Source organism: Siniperca chuatsi, linkage group LG18, assembly GCF_020085105.1.
Source record: "Siniperca chuatsi isolate FFG_IHB_CAS linkage group LG18, ASM2008510v1, whole genome shotgun sequence".
NCBI lineage: Eukaryota > Metazoa > Chordata > Actinopteri > Centrarchiformes > Sinipercidae > Siniperca > Siniperca chuatsi.
Genome location: NC_058059.1, coordinates 23,265,172 through 23,287,664, shown reverse-complemented (window position 1 = coordinate 23,287,664; position 22,493 = coordinate 23,265,172). Strand labels below are relative to the sequence as shown.

The 22,493-nt window shown below is 39.3% G+C and overlaps 1 protein-coding gene across 1 annotated transcript in view; it reads left to right on the top strand.

Annotated features, from left to right (window-relative positions):
* The window catches only part of atp8b1 (ATPase phospholipid transporting 8B1), a 45,585-nt gene that overhangs the window by 18,495 nt on the left and 4,597 nt on the right, over window positions 1-22,493 (top strand). The window contains exons 4-28 of the mRNA XM_044174087.1: window positions 4,781-4,894; window positions 4,988-5,086; window positions 5,804-5,865; window positions 6,240-6,312; window positions 6,701-6,771; window positions 7,427-7,509; window positions 8,389-8,547; window positions 9,109-9,197; window positions 10,242-10,432; window positions 11,409-11,493; window positions 12,352-12,475; window positions 13,872-13,915; window positions 14,458-14,614; window positions 14,852-15,040; window positions 16,349-16,461; window positions 16,610-16,774; window positions 17,444-17,555; window positions 18,028-18,103; window positions 19,764-19,896; window positions 20,147-20,275; window positions 20,380-20,536; window positions 20,646-20,869; window positions 21,006-21,089; window positions 21,724-21,969; window positions 22,343-22,481. Coding sequence (XP_044030022.1) covers window positions 4,781-4,894; window positions 4,988-5,086; window positions 5,804-5,865; window positions 6,240-6,312; window positions 6,701-6,771; window positions 7,427-7,509; window positions 8,389-8,547; window positions 9,109-9,197; window positions 10,242-10,432; window positions 11,409-11,493; window positions 12,352-12,475; window positions 13,872-13,915; window positions 14,458-14,614; window positions 14,852-15,040; window positions 16,349-16,461; window positions 16,610-16,774; window positions 17,444-17,555; window positions 18,028-18,103; window positions 19,764-19,896; window positions 20,147-20,275; window positions 20,380-20,536; window positions 20,646-20,869; window positions 21,006-21,089; window positions 21,724-21,969; window positions 22,343-22,481 — 3,118 coding nt within the window. The remainder of the gene's footprint in view (window positions 1-4,780; window positions 4,895-4,987; window positions 5,087-5,803; window positions 5,866-6,239; window positions 6,313-6,700; window positions 6,772-7,426; window positions 7,510-8,388; window positions 8,548-9,108; window positions 9,198-10,241; window positions 10,433-11,408; window positions 11,494-12,351; window positions 12,476-13,871; window positions 13,916-14,457; window positions 14,615-14,851; window positions 15,041-16,348; window positions 16,462-16,609; window positions 16,775-17,443; window positions 17,556-18,027; window positions 18,104-19,763; window positions 19,897-20,146; window positions 20,276-20,379; window positions 20,537-20,645; window positions 20,870-21,005; window positions 21,090-21,723; window positions 21,970-22,342; window positions 22,482-22,493) is intronic.

Below are 22,493 nucleotides of genomic sequence, written 5' to 3'. Positions count from 1 at the left end.
TGAACCCAACCCAAATCCTGATACTCTGTGGGAACCTATCAGGCTTGGATATGCAGCAGAACTGTACTATCATTTTTAAGTATTTTATCTTAAATTTAAAAAAAACAAACAAAAACAAACACTTGCACCCCAGGTAACTTGTCGTGGTTTGTTATGCATAAACACAACGACTGAAACAGGGAATATGTTTGCTGTACAAAGAGTGTGAAAGTTCATTCTTGACCTTGAAAACAGTAGTTACAAAAGAAATCTTAACTCACAGCACACTCACTAGCTTTTTCTGGAACTTTAATTCGCATCTCATGGTTCGCAATTGACTTTTTGCAACTGGGAAAACTCCTTCTGTGGATGAAGCCCATAAAATGGAGTTGAAATCTATGGAAAAAGCTAAGTGGACTTTTTGAGTTGATTAATCAGAGATGATAAATGTCTATTTAAGTGTATGTACCATTTGCTAAACAGTGCCTACCTTGGCTACAAGTGACAATTACAGGACCGTGGTATATGCTAACATGTAGTGTAACAGTAGCACAAATAGATAAGTCAAACAGTCAGCAAAGTGACTCGCTAATGTGAGTTACATGGCAATGTCTAAAGTTTGCAAACATTAACTAACATTAGCCACCATAAGCTAATGGTCATACCAGACCAAGTAAGGCTATACCAGCAAAACCCCTGTGTGTATTGAATCCGGTATAGGGGGGGAGCAAATACCACCTCGAAATCTTATTTTTTAATAAAAATGTTTTATTAAAATAGTAGAATAGCAATTGTAATAATAATAATAATAATAATAATAATAATAATAATAATAATAATAGGATTGACAACTATAGGGGAAAAATGTCAGTATTAGTAACAGAGCCAATAACAACAACTGTAGTTGTCAAGCAGGAACATGGGGGCAGCAGGTGGCCCACAACCACAGATCCAGTCTCTGCAGCTCCGGAGGCAGAAATACCTGAGGAGAAACGAGAAAGCACAAAACTACGGGAGAGAGAAGATGTTGTGTTAGTAACATGTAGTAATGGGATAAAAATGCATACAGATGGAGAGGGAGAGAAGGAGAGAGGAAAGAGGCGCATCATGGGAAGTCTCCCGGCAGTCTAGGCCTATAGCAGCATAACTAAGGGATGGTTCAGGACTCACCCAAGCCAGCCCTAACTATAAGCTTTATCGAAGAGGAAAGTCTTAAGCCTACTCTTAAATGTGGAGATGGTGTCTGCCTCCCGAACCCAAACTGGGATCTGATTCCACAGGTGAGGAGCTTGATAACTGAAGGCTCTGGCTCCCATTCTACTTTTGGAGACTCTAGGAACCACAAGTAACCCTGCATTCTGGGAGCGCAGTGTTCTAGTCGGATAATAAGGTATTATGAGATCTTTAAGATACGATGGTGCCAGACCATTACGAGCTTTGTAGGAGAGGAGAAGGATTTTAAATTCTATTCTGGATTTTACAGGGAGCCAGTGCAGAGAAGCTAATATTGGAGAAATATGATCTCTTTTCCTAGTTATTGTCAGTACATGTGCCGCAGCATTACATTGTAGTGTTTCCTAATAATATTGCCTAGAGGAAGCATATATAAGGTGAATAGAATCGGTCCAAGCACAGAACCTTGTGGAACTCCGTGACAAACTTTGGCGTGTGCGGAGGACTCACCGTTAACATGTACAAACTGAGATCGATCTGATAGATAGGATTTAAACCAGCTTAGTGCGGCTCCTTTAATGCCAATTACATGTTCTAGTCTCTGTAATAGGATGTGATGGTCAATGGTGTCGAACGCAGCACTAAGATCTAACATGTCAAGTACAGCGACAAGTCCATTATCTGATGCAATTACAAGGTCATTTGTAATTTTCACCATTGCTGTCTTTGTGCTATGATGCACTCTAAATCCTGATTGAAAAGCCTCAAATAAACTATTGTTATTTAGAAAGTCACACAACTGATTGACGACTGCTTTCTCAAGGATCTTAGAGAGAAAGGGAAGGTTAGATATAGGTCTATAGTTCGCTAAAACCCCTGGATCAAGAGTGGGCTTTTTAAGAAGCGGTTTAATTACAGCTACTTTTAAAGGATTGTGGTACATAGCCTGTTAATAAAGACAGATTGATCATATCCAGTAAAGAGGTGCTAACTAAAGATAAAATGTCTTTAAGCAGCCTAGTTGGTATGGGGTCTAAGAGACAGGTTGATGGCTTAGATGAATTAATCGTCGAAGTCAGCTGAAGAACATCGACAGGAGCAAAGCAGCCAAAACACACATCAGGCTCTATTGCTGTTTCCAAGGTTCCTGTGTTTGATGACAAGTCGGCACCGGTTGAATGTAGGACTTTTTTTCTAATAGTTAAAATTTTATCATTGAAGCTCATGAAGTCGTTACTAAAGAGGTAAACGCAGTACTAAGGCTATCATTTTCAACATCCACATGAACGTTGAAATCACCTACAATAATTACTTTATCTCTTTCAAGGACCAAACTTGACAAAAACTCTGAGAATTCAGATTAAAATTCAGAATATGGACCAAGAGCGCGATACACTATAACAAATAGAATTGGCTGTCTTGTTTTCCAGTTAGAGTGTGAAAGACTAAGAGCAAGGCTTTCGAATGAGGTAGAATTTAGTTTAGGTTTAGAGTTGATTTAATAGGTTTGAGTCGAAGATGGCTGCAACTCCACCTCCTTGGCCGGTGCCTTGAGGAATATTAATGACTTGGCAGAGTGGATTCATTTAGGTTAACATTTTCTTCATGACCCAGCCAGGTTTCAGTATAAAACATTAATCCCAGGTTCATGTAGGAACGTGTTGTACATCACCAACAAGGAAGCGTGCTGTGTTTATTTTGATAGGTGACATCAGGAGGAAGCAAACAAGAAAAACTGTTTTTGCTGAGTCATTTCTGACTCCATCAGGGCTCCCTGAGCTGCTGAAAGGTCATGTTTTAAATATGTTATATTTACGCTTCGGCAGTTCTTTTATGTTGTACACCACTTGTTTTGAATGAAGATGTAGATGAAAGGTAAGATGAGGTGGAAGCTTGTGAATGAATGAAAACTGCGTGCTGTACTTGAATTAGTGGAGAGCTTTCATACATTAGATCATGGCTTTTCTTGGTTCCTGTACATTTTTGGTTTATCACGCAACTCTTTTGTTAAATTAGTCTACCCTACACATGGGGGGAAAAAAAATTGAAATGCTTTTTCTAGAATTTAAAGCTCTAGCTGATTGGTCAAATGCTGAGACTCGCTGGTGTGACTTTGTTTTTGTGTCTGAAGCTTTGTGTCGTCGATCTTTTGTGGAGGCTGAAACCTGATCATCCAGCTGAGCTGACCTGTATCTCACTAATTGGCACATTAGACACAGCAATACTGAGTGGGACTGAAGCCAGAACATGTTAGAAACAACTTAAACAGTAATCTTCTGTACATTAGAGTCTTAGATATAACGAAGTTTGTGGTGGTAAGGTAAAAACGGTGGTGAATGTTTTTTCCACCCCTGTTTGTCCTACAGCTGAATCACGACTAAAAGTGGTCAGAGTTCAGATGGTTATCTGTAATGAAATGCAGCTCTATCCCATTACTGACGTCCCCACAAACTGGACCATTGCCTGCACAGTCAACCAGGACACTGACTGCTAAGTTGGAAATGCTCTAACCTCTGTCCACATACTTTTGGTCTGGGGCTGTTTTTTCTGGTTTGTTCTAGGCCCCTGAGTTCCAATAAAGGGAAATCTTAATGCTACAGTGTCCATTGATATTTTAGGTGATAGTGATCTCCCAACTCTGTGGTAACCGTTTGTGTTTGGCCCTTTGCTGTTTCAACATGACAAAATCCCCGTGCACAAAGCCAGGTCTATAAAGACATGGTTTTCCCAGTTTGATGTGAAAGAACTGGACTGGCCTACACAGAGCCCTGACCTCAGCCCCATCCAACACCTTTGGGAATGCCTCAAGTGGAATGCTGACTGGCCATCCAGATAGCACAGATGCATGGAGGTTATTCTGTGAAATCAAACTCTCCAAGCAGACCTGGTTCTGAAAGGGCTTCAGCGTCTTGCGCAGGGACACTGTGGTAAGGAAGGACTCTCCACTGAGTGGAAACCAGGCTGTAATGGAGTTCAGATGGTTATCCTCTGCTGAAACACAGCACCGCCTCAGTATTGACACCATGGTAACTGGACTGATACCTGCTGATTCATGCTGAATACAGGGACTAACTGCTGCCTCTAAGGCCAGTTTGTTTCCTGATGTTTAGAATTATTTAAATTTTTTTCATGCTTAGATGCTTCGCTTTCTGTACATTCTTTCAACTATTGAAAAGAAAATGGCAGACACACATTGGGCTGACACATTATTTTCAAACAATGCCATGGCTTCAGAGAACCTGGGTTGCTAAGAATCATTGACCAAACTTTCACTTCAAACCTTCAGTAGATTTCCAGTAGTTTAAAAGTAGTTTTTCAGCAGACCTCTAGTTTGTAACAGACTGTTGTGAATTTGTATTCTCTAAGCCCAAGCTGAGATAACCCTGATGACATCACTATGACATCATCAGAGTTATTTTCTCAGAAGCTCCCTCAGAGCCACAGGCGACATTATGCAACTGTTCTCACAGGTTGAGTAGTACTACTAATGACCAGTAAACTGATCTTCATGTGTAAAATCGGTGGAATGACCCCTTAGGATGCATATTTTCTGCAATTTAACAGCACAGAACAAAATACTAACTGACTTTGTGCTCATCGTTGTCTGCTATGTGTTTTTCCTCTGAAGGGAAACGCCATCAAGACGTACAAGTACAACATTCTCACCTTCCTCCCCCTAAACCTGTACGAGCAGTTTAAGAGAGCTGCCAACCTCTATTTCCTGGCTTTGCTCGTCCTACAGGTAGGTCTGAATATTAACCACCTGTCTTCTGATTTACAGTGTTACAAAAAGCAAGGGCAGATAAGTGCCATAAAATGTTTGTTTCTTTGTTAGATTATTCCAGACATTTCCACTCTGCCCTGGTACACGACACTGATTCCTCTGGTTGTGGTGCTGGGAGTCACTGCCATCAAAGACCTGGTGGACGATCTGGTAAGAATCCCCCCGCCCCCCGTGGGGGACAGTCATTGACATAATGCTTTCCCTTGCGCCTAACCTTAACCATCACAACTAAATGCCTAACCTTAACCATAACCTAATTGTAGCCTGTACCTTAAAACCAAGTCTTAACCCTCAAAAAGCAGTCTCTACCCATGGGGACCTCAATTTTTGTCCCCACAGTGACACAAGTCCCCATGGGTTAGTGTGCATTAAAGTTAAAGTCCCCACCGGGATATAAGAACATCAAACACACACACACTGCTATATCCACTACATGTGGTTGAAAGCTAAGAAAAAAAGATCTAGAATTAGGATTTTTTTGTCAAACTACTTAAGGCTCAGGTTTTAGCTACGGTACATGTGTTTCCAGCAATCATTCAGTCATAGAACTATAGGAAAACGCTGGTATTGCTGGCAATAACTTGAATTTAAATTAATTTTCTACCAGTTTTAATGTAGCCATTGCACATGGGTATACCTTTTTTGGAGCCTGACCAATGCTGGATATTTTGAGGCAAATACTGATACTAATAATTGAGAAACTTTTTTTTTTCTAATCTTCCTTCTTTGCATCAACCATTAAAAAGTTTTCAAATAAAGATTCATAAATTAACTCACTGATATTCAAACTAGAGTATATTGCCTTGTGATTATATATTAAATGTTATTATCTGGTTTGCTCTTTTTAATTTTTTTTTCTTCTTCCAGGCCCGGCACAGGATGGACAAGGAGATCAACAACAGGAAGTGCGAGGTCCTGCTGGACGGCAGGTCAGAACAAAGTTAATTTTTTATTAGCTTTGATTTATAAAACAAGATATCCACCATCTTTAACTGGCAACATTTTTGAGAAATGCCATTAGCCCAAGTCCTTGGTTGACAGCATGTTAAGATACTGACAAATAAACAAAGAAATATTTTTTTTAGCATTTTATGTAGCATTTTAAAATATGATCTGCTTTAAACCTAGTGTATATCAAAGCATATTTTGTTTTGTATGTGAGGTCTGTTGTTGTACAATGTGTGCCAGTAAGTAAATGCTGGCGCACATTGTGCATTCTTTCTTGTCCTGGTATAATATTAAAAAGTGATGACAACATCTATGAAAACCTGTATTAAAAACTGACCGGTCCTCTCTGCTTCAGGTTTCAAGAGTCAAAGTGGAGGAACATCCAGGTTGGAGATGTGGTTCGTCTGAAGAAGAATGACTTTATTCCGGTGTGATGATTTAGCCTGCATAATTGTGTGACAGTTACCTGACTGACTTACTGATGCGCGTACACAGGTTGTTTAAATGGGCATGTGTGACCTGTCATTTCAAACTGACCCAATGGGGCACCTTGAAACCACCAGAAAAGTCTCTCGAGCATCCACTAAATACATAGCCGACGTGCCAACTTTGAGAAAATCTCATTTTCTTTTAAATTTTCATAAGCTTATTATTTTCAGTCAATTAGTTGTTAAATTACCTGGTTTCAGGACAGTCACCCATCTGTCAGCGAGCTAGCAATAATGTGGCTTACTGCTGTAGATCTGTTTACAGTATCATGATCAGTAAGCTGATGAATTTCACATTTTTAATATGTACATTGTTTATTTTCTTCAGGCTGACATCCTGCTGTTATCCAGCTCCAACCCAAACAGCCTGTGCTATGTAGAAACAGCTGAGCTCGACGGGTAAGACTCAATATAAAAAAACCTTAGTCTTTATCATAATTCAGTGTTATGCCCACTTAGTTTTTATCTGTAATATCTATATTGCTATATTCAAATTGAATACTGAACTATATTTTATATAGAGTGAATGCTGGAGCAGCATTCTTTGCTCTGAAATTTTTTTGTTTGATCTGTAGTTTTTGCATGCGTTCAGTCAACAAATTACTCACTGATATGAGGAGAGAAAATGTGTAAAGAGCTTTTGCCAAGAGCTTAACAACCTCTGCCAAGCTCAGCCATGTGACCAGTGTCACCGTATATTCTGCGATTTAAGTGAGAAACGCCTTGAAATCAAACAAACAGGCCTGCACAGGTGTCTCTAATGGAACTGTTTTACAGTAAATGGCAACTTAACTGATACCGACATCACTATCACCTTTCTTTGTGTTTTTCAGGGCTTTGTGGCATGCAACTTGCATCAGAGAACGAATTATGAACTCATTTGTTTTCATAAATAAGCTTTATTTATCCAGGCTGGCCAAATCGTCCTTTACAACATGCAGAGAAACTTTACTTTTTTAACAAATCCTTTCCCCAAACTGTTTTAACTGTAATTCTGCTTTCCTCTGGGCTTGGTTTTCAGTCCTTGTGTGTATGTTTTTTTTTTCCTCTGCAGAGAGACCAACCTGAAATTTAGGATGGGACTCAGAGTGACTGATGAGAGACTGCAGGAGGAACGTCAGCTGGCTGAGTTTGATGGTAAGCATGGTTCACAACTGCAAGCCTAAGTTTATTTACATAAACCTAAATCGCTTTAAATCACTGAGAGACTCACCTGAGAATAAAACCAAATTTTTCATTTTTGAAATGAAAATATAAAATAGAAATAATTGCAAAAATATAAAATTATTTTTAAAATAAGTGCGAATGATTAAATAATAATCACACACTCACACTGATAATGGCATTAGGCGCAGATAAGAATTAAGATTAAGTGTGTTTGCGTTATACAGTGTGTGTACAGTGTTTTATGCAAGAGATTCTCAAGAGTAGGTGTGTTTGCAACCTTCTTGATATTTGTTTGAATGTTTCATTCTTAAATGAAGTTTTCAGGCAAGATCTGGTAGTTTTTTTTTCTTTTGTACTTTTTAAATGAAAATGTCTTTTTTTATTTTTATTTTTTTATTTTAAGTAGTTGTTATAGGGGTATTTTTTCATTTTCATTACAAATGTTTATTCTCAGTTAACATTAAAGTTGTCAAGTAGGGTTGTCAATCGTCCCGTAATTGAAAACTAAAAGACGTGTTCCATATTCAGCTGATACGGGACGTACTTTTGTTCCGTATTTTTGAAAATCAATTAAGTGAAAGTCTATGGGAGAAAAATATTACAGGTTAGACTATTAAGACAGGGCAGTTTGTATGAGATAGAAGTAAACCCTGCTGCTCTGTTATCTCTCAGCCTGTCTGTCATGTTATGTTCCACTACCCAACCTGATGTTGTCCATCTTTGGTCCAGAGCAAAATATCTCAGCAACTACTGACAGACTGTCATGAAAGTTACTAAAGCTAATCCATGCTGCCCAGACATGAATGCTTGACTGGAAGCCCTCCTTGTGTCCATTTGTGTCTCCTGAAGCACTGATCGAGTGCGAGGAGCCGAACAATCGCCTGGACAAGTTCACAGGGACGATGCTGTGGAGGAAGGAGCGCTACCCTCTGGACCTGGATAACATGCTGCTCCGAGGCTGCAAGATCAGAAACACTGAGGAGTGTCACGGGCTGGTCATCTTCGCAGGTGTGATCTCTCGACTGCATCACTGCAGAACTCAAAATTAAGGAAAATTTTAGTACTGACATCTTTGTGTTGCTGATACACAGCTCTAATTTAATTGATTGCAAAGTAATCACTTTTAGCAAATGTTTACAAATTTATTTCACGTAACCAATAATTTTTTAAAGCTTATTTAAAGCTGGTCTTTACATAAAATAGATTTTTTTTTTTCCTTTTCTTTTTCTTGCATATGGATGAGATGATGCCTAATGCAAGAGAAATCCACATTAGTTCTGAAACAGTCAATCGGTTAACGAATTGTTGAACAACAGAAAATGAATCCGCAACAATTTTGACATTTGATTAATTATTTAGATAATTCTTTAAGCAAAAATGCCAAAAATTCTCCTCCAATGTGCTACTTTTCTTCATCTTTGGGTTTTGTGTTATTGGTCCGACAAAACATCTGAAGACATCTCCTTTGGGCATTTGTCATTATTTTCTAACAGCATTAATGATAGGTGATAACGAATAATAACAGGTAGCCATGGCTAGCATTCACCATTTTGATATATGTTGCCGTAGGAGCTGACACCAAAATCATGAGGAACGGGGGGAAGACGAGGTTCAAGAGGACGAAAATTGACGAGCTGATGAACTACATGGTTTACACAGTAAGTCTGAGTCAGATGCGAAATTCATCACCATCAGTATTCATTTTCATTTTTTAAATATATCTCCTTCCATCATCTCTCATCATTTACACTTATACCATGGTCTGGGTGAATACTTGATTCTAAATGGCTGCAGGGTGTCCATTAAGAGTTTCCCCTCGGGGATCAATAAAGTATTTCTGATTCTGATTAATTCCTAAGTAGTTCCAGTGAAACTGTCTGTTCACAATTCTAAATGAATGCGCTGGCTACAGTATCAGCATGAATACAATTATCTTATTTACAACACTGAGCGTAGTCCTTCAGTGCCTCATCCTCTGAACACCACAGGATGGCGACTAACACACAAACTGCAAGAAGTACACTGCCCCTCTCAACTTACTGATGCTTCCACAAGCGATCATCTCATATCCCATTCGCTATTCAACTCACTACTATGACAGTACACATGGCCTATCATTTGTTTGTGAAAATCTTGATCTTGATTTGGGGACTGACATGTCTGGATAGCTAGCTAGTGCTGTTGTTAAACATACTGTCCAATTATATTTACTGTTTGTTAACAGTACACAATGTTATTGACTTTGAATCTTGCTAGCATAACATTAGCTTTCTGGCTCATAGCTGAGCGAAAGGGTTTTTACGAGCTGAGCGTATTAGAAATATCTCCTGTTGCCAAGTCGTATCTAAGGTCCATCCTATTTACTGGAGTAATGAACAACATTTCCTTTGCATAAGAACCTTATGGGGTGGTAATGATTATTCTAGGTATTAGTCAAACCCTTAGGTGGTACCAGGGATATATATATATATATATATATATATATATATATATATATATATATATATATATATATATATATATATATATATATATATATATATATATATATATATATTTTTTTTTTTTTTTTACCAGGGTAAGCGGAATGTGTCCTGTTCACTTTTTTAAATAACAGGTTATTATAAAAGTTTTTTGTTTTCTTAATATTTTTTTATTAGTCACCCAGTGTTTAACTGTGTTTCTGTTCCCGCTCCCTGTAGATCTTTGTGCTACTGATCCTTGTGGCGGCAGGGCTGGCCATCGCTCACACCTTCTGGTACGAGGACATTGGCTCGAAGGCCTGGTATCTGTATGACGCCAAAAACCAAGGTTCCTCCTACAGAGGCTTCCTCAGCTTCTGGGGATACATCATCGTCCTCAACACTATGGTGCCCATTTCGCTTTATGTCAGGTCAGTAAAACGTTAACCGCATATTTGTGTCTTGTCCACATATTCAGCCTTTCTGGGAGAAAGTGGGATGTCTAGCGTCAAGGATACTGGGTTTGAGTATTGATGTCACATTCTCCTTCCTATCTTATCTTGGAGGAAGGCCCAAAGGTTTGTGTAAAAGTGATATTGATCTCCTGAAAATCTTTATGGCTGCAAACAGCATTATTACAAAATGCTGGTTTCAGAGAAACCCTCCTACTACTGGCCTTTTCATAGGCACTGTCAACAATCTACGCTCCATGGAAAAGCTGAATTATACTTTGACTAGATAAAGACATGGGTGAAATGGAATTGTTACAACTCTCAGGAAACGGATATAGTTTAATATAGTTTGTTCATTTCATTCATCAAAGCGCTTTGAGTAGTCAGAAAGACTAGAAAGGCGCTATATAAGTACAGTCCATTTACCATTTACCATTTGTTTGTCCAATTGATGGCCTCATTCTAGTCCTCATGGTCCTTGTTCAATTAAAATGTTAAATGGTTACCCCCATATGGCTAAAATATATACTGTTCTTTGAAAGCTGTTAAATGTTAAGGGAAAGATGTAATCAACAAGGCTTAGAGAATTTAACATTGCTTTCTTCTGGCAGTTTGGAAAACACAACATCTGCATCTATAAAGATTTTGCATAGTGCAGCTTTAAATCTTGAGTCAAAACATTGTTTGAGTTGGTTAGTTGAAGTTATAAAAATTTGTAACTACTAGAAAAAACTAATTCAGAGCAGCATTAGCTGGTTACAAGTTGGGTTAGCAGTAGATCGGCTTCATAGTATTAGTTTACTCCTCGCTACCTTGTCCCTTTTTCACTTGGCTTCAGTCTAATGTTACAAGAAAAACTGACTACTGTATGTGAAAACTCCAAAGAGCAGCTCTGCCTCCAAGAAATAATTGTGAAAATATAACTTCATCTCCTGTTTGTCTGCTTTGTGTTCAGCGTGGAGGTGATTCGTCTGGGCCAGAGTAAGTTCATCAACTGGGACCTGCAGATGTATTTCACAGAGAAAGACACACCAGCTAAGGTACATTATTACTGGTTTTAGAATTATTTTTAGCTTCCTGACCTTATTCCATATGTAACACACATCACATGCACAGAGGATTTATTACATTTTCCAGGAAACAGAAAGAACCAAAGAATCCCGATTAACAATGTTTCAATCCTTAGACCTTCATCAGCTAAAATTCTTTACGTACCAAAACGTTGTCAATACTTGCCTGCAGGTTATTGCACAATATATTGCAGATTATTTTTATTCGAATGATTTTTAAATGTATAGTGACAAAAATAAAATCTATACATACCATAACATAACACATTATTGACGATATTGCAGGCGGTCTTTTACATCAAATGTAAAAGACAAGTACAAGTTTTATGCCCTATTTTCTTGAAACTTTCTACGTTAAAAAGCCTGCAGTCTGTGAGTGTTACGGCACAATGAAAAAACATTTATCAGTTTTAAAATACTACGGAAATACGGAAAAAAGTATTTTATGTACTTCCAATGCTTTTAGGCAAGAGAGAATACCTTGTCGTCATTGTAAAAGTTCATATTCATGTTTTTTTTTTTTTACTGCACGTCCTGCATTAATGATGAAAATACAGCATATCTTTCTTAAAATGTTATATTACCAGAATAGTGCATTTCATATTCAACAATCTGTTTTTCTAATGATTTAACTTTTCACAGCTAAAAGCGAAAGCGAACAAAACCTTTTTTCCCCTTTTCCTGACAAGCTTTTTCCAGAGCTTTCAACAGTCTCGCAGTTTTTCTATAAATTCAACAGCGTGTTATCATCTGACCAAAGTTCAGTGATATCTTTTCCCTCTGCGTCATTTCGCACGTTTCATTAAATCAGTTCTTGTCACTGTGCAGGCTCGAACCACCACTCTGAATGAGCAGCTCGGTCAGATCGAGTACATCTTCTCCGACAAGACGGGAACTCTGACACAGAACATCATGCAGTTCAAGAAGTGTAACATCGCTGGACGCAGCTATGGTATGCATCTGCCTTAGTTCACTCAAACATTAAAATAAATCAAAAAATTTGCTCCAAACTTGATACTACTGTTTGACATTTTAGTGGTTTTGTTACACCATAAAGACCTTAACAGAGGTATGTGAGCCAGTGAGAACTGAGACTCTAACCCTGGCAGCATTAGTGCCTGACTCAGATGTTGAACCTCTACCTATTGCCTTACTCAAGGGAATTCACCCTCTCAGGTTAGTGAAATAAACTGTGAGGAAAAATGGAAATACAGGAAGGAGACCAGTAAGAGGAAGTTGTGGAGGTAACGACAAAAAAAGAAAGCAAGTGAGTGACACCTGCCACAAGCAACTTGTCATTGTCTCAAAGTCTGATTGATGTTCTACACATACAACCAGAAACTAAGTGGTGTGTATGTTTTCTCTGCCTGTACCGGTTGACAGCATTGTGTTATCAGAAAGATTAAAAATGAGCTCTAATGATCCCTTTGGGGGAAACTGGTTCACTGCTGTACGAAGAAGTGGAATTTAGATAAGCGCAGAAATACAGATTCTTGAATAACAGCTACAAAAGATACAAAGACTGTAACACAGACACAGTTACAAAGTGCTTTACAAAGGAAAGGAAAAAATGCAGAACAGGGAGCAAATGTAGGTTGGTTAGGGCAGGTATGAAAAAGCATGTACAACTTCATGTAAATTAGCACAAGACATAAGCGAACAAATAAAAAAGACATTACTGGACAATATTCTTCATTTGATCATCAAAACAAAGATCTGCAGCTAAAATTACACTAAGATGTCCAGCATTCTGCTTAATAATGCTACATACTCTATGAACTCTGTTTCTCTTTCTTTGCCACTGTCCACATGTGCTTAGTGGCTTAGTCAAAGTCCTGACCTGAATCCTATTGAGATGCTGTGGCATGACCTTTAAAAAGGCAGTTCATGCTCGAAAACCCTCCAATGTGGCTGAATTACAACAATTCTGCAAAGATGAGTGGGCCAAAATTTCCTCCACAGAGCTGTAAAAGACTCATTGCAAGTTATCGCAAACGCTTGATTGCAGTTGTTGCTGCTAAGGGTGGCCCAACCAGTTATTAGGTTTAGGGGGCAATCACTTTTTCACACAGGGCCATGTAGGTTTGGATTTTGTTTTCCCTTAATAATAACAACCTTCATTTAAAAACTGCATTTTGTGTTTACTTGTGTTATCTTTGACAAATGTTTCAGATCATCAAACTAATTTAAATATTAAAGTGTGACAAACATGCAAAAAAATAAGAAATCAGGAAGGGGGCAAACACTTCTGCACACCACTGTATGTGTTGTTTATTGGTTTTTACAGTTATACCTGTACGGTACATCTGCAGTTTTGTCATTCCAAGTTTTTGTTCTCCTCTCCACAGGTGACCCGACCACTGTTGAGGGAGTGGCGCTGGGCAGAGGAAGGGTAAAATATCAAATATTTACTTTAGAAGAAGAGTTTAGTCCAAAATAAGATGATTCGAATGTAAAAGTTTCACTGAATGTTTCATTTGTAGGAGAAAATATGATTTTCAGATATTGATTGAAAATAACTGCATATACTGAAATAGATGAATGATAATCTGCATTTGTAGTCTAAAATATCACATTGGCCATGTTTCACAAATACTGAATTTTACTTTATTTGGGACATACAAAATGTACAGTACATATTTTATTTTTGTGTATATAACTTTATTTAACCAGGTTTGTGCCTCACTTTTTACAGGACTATCATGGCCATGATATAGCAGCAGCACATAAAACATAGATGTTAGAAAACACAAGAAGTTAGAACATAAAACAGAGGTTAGAAAACATATAACACAGACTACTTTTAATGAAATAGATACAATATTAAGAGAGTTAAGGATACTGATTTTAATCTGGTAACTACTTAACTCAACAGAATAATTACTGACCATTTCTACTGTAGTTTTCAAAACCATTTCCCTGTTTCCCTGTTAGCCGGTGGACTGGAGCTGGAACCAGTACGCTGACAGAAAGTTCACATTCATGGATCATTCCCTGGTTGCCTGCGTCCGATCCAGGAAGGATAAAGATGCTACAGAGTTTTTCAAACTGCTCTCCCTCTGCCACACCGTCATGGTGGAGCACAAAGACGGTAATCCTAAAATCCTAGTTTAGAAGAAGAAGCAGCCTGAGTGGAGCTGAGGTAGGATGAGTAAATTGCGACCACTGTGGCTGACTGTGGCAGTGGCACCTGCCAGTCAACCCAAACATACCCTAAAGAGGACTGAAAAAAAACCTGTATAGAAAGGTGTTTTACTATAAAAGAGAAAACTGCAGGCATTGCATTGGACATGACCTCTTCATATATGGGTTCATATCTTTCTCTCAGGTGATCTGGTGTACCAGGCAGCGTCTCCTGATGAGGGCGCCCTGGTGACGGCAGCCAGGAACTTCGGCTATGTGTTTCTGTCTCGTACGCAGGACACCATCACCATCAAAGAGATGGAGCAGGAGAATACCTACGAAATGTTGGCGCTACTCGACTTCAACTCCGACCGCAAGCGCATGTCTATCATCTGTACGAGTGCACGGACACACACATACTATTGCACATACAAACACATGTCATTTCTGGTTTTGTTGCTAGTAGTTATAATAACAGAAATAATAATAAATATTGACATGCTAGCTGATGAAAACCTGTTTAGTAGCTTGAACTAACAGTAACGGTAGCTGCAGTCAATTCACACGAACGCTTAGTCAAAATGTTTTTATATTTTGTTTTTAAGAAACATACTTAATGAATAAAGGATACGTCTGGCCATACTCTTAATACTTATAAATAATCTAATATTTATAATTTATAAAACAATTACTTGATCTTACAGTACTAATATTGTCTGTGCATCCAAAGCCTGGAATATCTTATTCCTCTGTGCCGTAGAGCTCCATTGTTGTCCAAAAACTATTAAAAACACATCAGTGAGCCACACTGTTACACTTTTTGACATGTTCCTTCATTACTATGAACACATCCACTGTAGTTTATTTTGACTCAACCTCACATACAGCTATATATTTGAGACCTCTTTTATATTACCTGATTTATTTCTTCAGTTGGAACCAGGAGCTTGGTGCTGAGTGCCACGGACAGGGTAGTGGAGTCAGACAGTGTTAAGAGACGGACTAACGTTGATTTTTCGTATTTTTATGGGATTTGTTGACCTAAAGAAAAATCTAGAATAAATCTAGCCTTATCCTTTTAAGTACTGCTGGGCACTCTGGTTGCTCTGGTCGCTGGCTACTTGCTACCAGCCCTCGCCAGGGGGCGGGAAACTCCGATCAGTTTCGCCTCCATTGTCAATATGAAACAAATAATAGGGAGACATTTACAGGGGGAAGAAAATCAAATCCCAATCTGCAATTGGTTGCTGCATCAGTGTGTCACTGCTAAGTCGCATAAAGTTCAGCTCCACTCAACTTAAACTCGTCGCTCTGGTCGCTGCGTCAGACGCCTCTTGTCGCCAGCTCCCACTGAAAATGAATGACTGCCTGCTGCTTTTGTAGCTCATGAAGCTTCTGGTCTCTGCACACGGTAGGATTTGACAAAATCAAAAAAGCAGGACTTGAACGCCAATGAATCCAACAACAGCCAATCACGTTGCCTGAGCAGGAGGTAAAGGTGCGTTTGGCAGTGCGCACCAGCAGACAAACAAATAATGACTTATTTAGAACTTGAAACACAAAGTTAAGGACTGGTCTTGACTTGGGACTTGACTTGACTCAAGAATTCATAGCCAAGGCTAAAGATTTACTTGTGACTTACGAAACAGTGACTTTGTCCCACTTCTGATCCTCTGTCCTACTGTCTCTTCTCTCTCTTCAGTGAGGTTTCCTGATGGTCGAATTCGTCTCTACTGTAAAGGAGCTGACACTGTCATCTATGAGCGACTTTCCCCCAACTCTAGACACAAAGAAACTACCCAGACAGCTCTGGATGTGAGTTCATATGACTTTATACTCATTTGTACTGCATTTTTTGCATACATACATACATGCATGTATGAGGCATGCATGTATGCAGTTGTTTTTCTCTTTTTTTTTTTTTCTCTGTGGAAGGAAACATGGTCTGTGTTGTGTGCTTTAGGTCTTTGCCAACGCGACCTTGCGGACGCTGTGCTTGTGTTACAAAGACATCAGCGCAGACGAGTACCTAACCTGGTCCAGGAAACACAAAGAAGCCCAGGTGACCATGTCCGACAGAGAGGGTGCCCTCGACAGCGTGTACGAGGAGATCGAGAGCAACCTGATGGTGAGTGGGAAAACAACAAATAAATCAAGAATGACCTTTCATGCTTAACAAAACTTTGGAAACTGGGGCATCGCAGCGCTGACATATACAGGATTTAGTAGGAAAACGGGAAAGAGTAGAAGCACACGACTCGAATCTGGAAATGAGTTTGACCACTCTCTCACTCACTCAAACCAAAGGAAGCTTCTTGGTATCACTATTTTTTCAGCATAGACTGTAAGCCAGACATAGAAATTGAAGCTGGGTATACTAAATAAACCAATCCAGGACAAGTGGCAGAGTATCATAGTGTGGTCCATGAGCTCCGCCTGGATAGCGCATGGTTTCGGTGATATTTCAGGGTCTGATCGCCGGATTGGCCACTGCAGCATGGCGTTGGGTTGCGATTCTCCAAAAGTTGATTCTGTTTCAACTGTGTGCATTAATAAGAGAATTGAAGCAGACATTTAAAAGCAACGCAGTGTCCCTTTTTAACTTTCTATCCTCCACACCAGAGAAGCCAGTAATATGTGACATGGTGTCCTTTGGCTGCAGCCGCAACTTTTTATAAATCCAACTGAAAAACAGTCTGGGCATTTTTGCTGAAAATCTGTAAGTGAAGAGTAAAGGGCATCAAAGTTAAAACAATGAGCCTCAGCCATATCTAACCAGCTGTGTCCCTCTGTCCAGCTGATTGGGGCGACAGCCATCGAGGACAAATTGCAGGACGGAGTGCCAGAGACCATCGCCTCACTGGCCAAGGCCGACATCAAGATTTGGGTCCTGACTGGAGATAAGAAAGGTACCATCACCTCAGACTACAGAGGAGTCATACTGTTAGTCGACCTGTACTAATGTACCAACGAGCCAATAAGAACCAATATGCTACATGTGTCAATAAAAAACCCCAACAATGGTTAAAGTATATTTTTGGATTTATGAATTAACCTGCCTCTCTAAAATAATACATACAACTGGACCAACTATCTGAAATTAAATAATGTTGCTGTTAATGGATGATATGAAATGGAGTTAGTTTAGCAACTGCTTCTTCCTTAATTTGGTACATAAGAAGTGAACACTGGAAATACTATTTTTTTTTTTTTTCTAAATTACTGATCATATTTTTCTGCAGTGCTGCAAGTTTTCCTTTTGGGTCACATTTAATTAGCAGAATCATCTGATCAGATCTGTTCTGTAACAGCTATAATTGATATTTAGAAAGATCTGTGCCATGTTTTCGCCACTTTTAATGTGTTTTATCTTTTTCTCAGAAACGGCAGAGAACATTGGATATTCTTGTTCACTTTTGACAGACGACATGCAGATCCACTACGGAGAAGACGTTAAGTGAGTTGATTTAAAATGTCACAGCCTACAACAGTAATATAATTAAAATCCCTTAAGATCAACTAGTGTTTGTGTGTCAGAGAAATTCCTTTTTTCCATCAATGTAATGTCTGGAATGAAGAGAGAGCACATTCTTTCTCATACAAATGAAAAGTTTAATTAGTCGGTATTAAAGGATAGGTTAGGATTTTTTCAAGTCTATTTTGATAGTACTCACATTCCTTATGTATGTTGGATGTTGAAAGAGTTACGGGTTGCTGTAATCATTCCTCCTGTCAATACAGGCTCCCTTCAACAGTTCAGCTGAAGCTAATAGGAGGCTTCAGCAGTCTAAATTACACAAATCAAGTGGGTTTCTTTGTCCTGGTAGTCGTGTGTATGTTTACTGCCGATGTTTGGTTCCGGCAGCAATCCTACATAGTAGTGGGAGGGATATGATTGCCAGGACGAATCCGTCTGCCGCGACTCAGCAAGGAAGCAGTTTGTAGAAACACACAGAGGTAATTTTGTACTGAAAAGCTGTAGCTTTGGAACATACCCACTTGTTTTGTCTAACTCAGACTGCTAAAGCCTCATATTAGCATGTCTACATGTGTTCAAAAAACATGTATGTCTTATATTTAATATTACATATTTTTCCTATTTATCTGTATACTGTTCCTACCTCCCTCTCTGGTATGTTTCTTGTGCTGCTGTAATGCTAAATATCCCCCCTGGGATCAATAAAGTTTTATTTTATCTGCTCTTATATGGCATGTAAGTATTACTGAACCTTTTCTTAAATTTATCATCAACTCGGTACACTCAGGGCTTTTGCCACTTGGTCTTGTTCGACCAGTTGCTAATGTAAGCTTATGCCAGCTAACTTTAGCTAGATATAGTGTAGCTGAAATATCTGAGTTGTCTGACTTCCGGAAACTTATCTCTTGTTGTTTTCTGCTCTTGGTAGGGATGTGCAATATCACCAAAATCACATCCCAATATATGTCATTTCATATCCAGATAACGATACATATCACAAGGGTTAGTCACAAAGAGGTTAGTGGTGTTTGAGTCTGTTGTGGGGACCGGTCTGCGGCATAATTTGCTGTTTTAAATAAGTTTTCTGTTCTGTATCTGACTTTTCATACCCAAACAACATCCATGTGACAGACCAGCCAAGACAAAACGAGGAGCTCGTACCTAAAAGAGGGGCTACTTCTGAGTCCTCTTTCTGTTCGGAATTAGCCCGTTCTGTATCACGTAACGTTCACTCTCCTCCATGTTTGTTTTGTGTTGCTTTCATGCAGATTTCCTTCCTGTATCCGTTCCATGCGGAAGAATGCAAAGCATTGTCCAAATGATGAAAAATATTGCCGTAAAGAGTATGAACGAAATAAACGATAGAACATAATATCAAATGATGGACATTTTTCGTCATATGCTATATATCGTCATATTGCACAGTCCTAGCTCTTGGTAAAACAAAACTCAAGGTGTATTTAATTATAAAACATATTCATATTCATCACTGGTAAATCAACTTGCCTCTCTCTCCCTAACTTGTATACCAATCCCTCCCTGTTTTATGTCTGACCTCAACATCTTGGTTTCAACAGCACACGAAGATCCAAGTCTGTGACACTGTGTAAGAGTTTGTCTGTTGTTCCTGTGTCTCCAGTGAGAAGCTGAGGCTTCGTCAGGGCAACAGGAGGAACGAGCCTGCAACTGTTCGTCGAGGCAAAAAAAAACCTGCGGAGCCTTTCTTCCCCGAGCCGGGCAAAAACGCTCTCATCATCACCGGAGGATGGCTGGTGAGTTCGATTCAAGATTAAAACTGTATTAAAATGATGACAAATGTATTAATTTTAGTATTTTGTTTTTATAGTATTTAGAAATGCAGCCATGGGAGAAAATGTCATTCTAAATTCTTATTTCCTGTTTACTAGACAGGCGCTTTGACCAACTAAGCCACAGCGCCTGCTGTTTTTTTATTTTCTTATTTCTTATTTCCCACCTGCCATCATGGTGGATTGTGCTGATTTATTGTTTTTATTTTCTCAGAACGAGATTCTGTATGAAAAGAAGAAGAAACGGCGTCGTCTGCGTCTTCGTCGTCTGGGAAAGCGACCGCCTTCCAGCAGCCCTCAGGATGGACAGCCGATGGACGACTGGGAGAAGGAGATGAGACAGGTACGACGCAATAAATGAAACATTTTAAGATATGTATAAAAGTGAGATATGATTGCATGGACAGTGCATTACATGATAGCAAACATGGTGAAATGTTTCTACAGATTGACTTTGTGGATATGGCCTGTGAGTGCGAGGCGGTCATCTGCTGTCGTGTGACACCCAAGCAGAAGGCTAATGTGGTGAGTTTGGTGAAGAAGTACAAGAAAGCCGTGACACTGTCTATCGGAGACGGAGCCAATGACGTCAACATGATCAAGAGTAAGGACATGAAAGATCTCAGCTCACGTTAAAGGGCACATTTTCTTTTGCATGTAACACGTTGCAGTGAATGTACTCTAATTTCCCTCCCCGTCCTCTGTCCCTCCAGCTGCAGACATCGGTGTTGGTATCAGTGGTCAGGAGGGGATGCAGGCCGTCATGTCCAGTGACTACGCCTTTGCTCAGTTCCGTTACTTAGAGCGCCTCCTGTTGGTGCACGGACGCTGGTCCTACATCCGAATGTGCAAGTTCCTGCGTTTCTTCTTCTTCAAGAACTTCGCCTTCACGCTGGTCCACTTCTGGTACTCCTTCTTTAGCGGATACTCCTCACAGGTCAGCAGCACTGCAGCATTTCCACATCTGTCTGTCTAGTCAGGCCATTATCAGGCTGATATCATGTAACCTCATCCTGACATACGTTGGTTTACTCTCACCACCTGACACTGAAAAATTGTTTTCCTGTCTCCAGGTCGCTTATGAAGACTGGTTCATCACTCTCTACAATCTCTGTTACAGCAGCTTACCTGTTTTACTGGTTGGACTTCTTGACCAGGTAAGAACAGGCTTTGTTGTAGACACAGAATGGTACAGAAAAGGGTCATTGGCTGGTCATTGGTTTACTTTTTATGCATAAATCATAAGTCTAAAATATCAACACGCATTTACTCTCTGTAAATTCACAGCAAAGTAATTAGTACAGTTGAAATTGCACAGATTGATGTGAAAGTTTATAAGATATTCACTAAGACGCAGATTGATGTGCTAGGAGTTGATAAAAATAAAGGCATATGGCATTTCTCAGGTTTGAAATTTGACCTCTGTAGTTTTAGGAAAATGAAAAGAATGCCAAAAGAAAAATTTCAGTGTTCTTTAACAAATGTTTGTTTTTACAGATTCAAGTAACTATTACTGAGATACAGCCTTGTTTTCATTATTCTCTTCCATTATTAACCTGCTTTTTCATAGTGTGCGATGTATTTTTGCGATAAATAGCAAAAATTTTATCCAGAACTTCCACCCTCTTTGTTATATTATTTATGTCAACAAAAAATTGTAATTGGAAACTCACAATGCATTGTAATACAGGTTTGGAAATCTGTTCCATCCTCTTCTGCTCAATAAGAAAAAAACAAAACTCCAGAACTGTCAAATGATCCCTCCGCTTCCTCCCCCTCCTCCTGCTGCAGGATGTTAACGACAAACTGAGCCTGAAATTCCCCAAGCTCTACCTGCCTGGCCAGCAGGGGGCATTGTTCAACTATAGGAACTTCTTCATCAGCTTGTTCCATGGGATCTTCGTCTCGCTCACCATCTTCTTCATCCCCTACGGAGCCTTCCTGCAGACCATGGGGCAGGACGGTGAAGCCCCATCTGACTACCAGTCCTTGGCCGTCGTCACCGCCTCGTCGCTCGTTTTTGCGGTCAACCTGCAGGTTAGTCGGACATTAGTGTTTTAGTTCTAGCAGCCCTGTCAGGCATTTTTAAAAACTATTAGATGAGAACATACTAGTATGTTAACATTAACATGCTGATTTGCATCAGCTACAATTTAAGATCAGATTAATTAAGATTTTATATCTTTCCTTGTTCATGTATTAGCTTTAAGTAATCAAATAAAAAATGAATCAGTATATGTTCTGAATTCTCACTTGAAGCACTCAATCAGAAATCCAGAATACATATCATGCATACTTTTCTTACCCTAAAGCTAATAAAGGAGAAATATAAGAAGAAAACTGGAACTGATTGTATTTTATGTGAATGACCTGCTGACCTTTGTTATCTCCTCCACCTGTTGTTTGTCAGATCTCTCTGGATACCTCCTACTGGACTTTTGTCAACTGCTTTGCAGTTTTGGGCAGCATAGCCATCTACTTTGGCATCATGTTTGACATCCACAGTTCTGGGATCCACGTCATCTTTCCCTCAGCTTTCACCTTCACCGGTCAGTTACCAA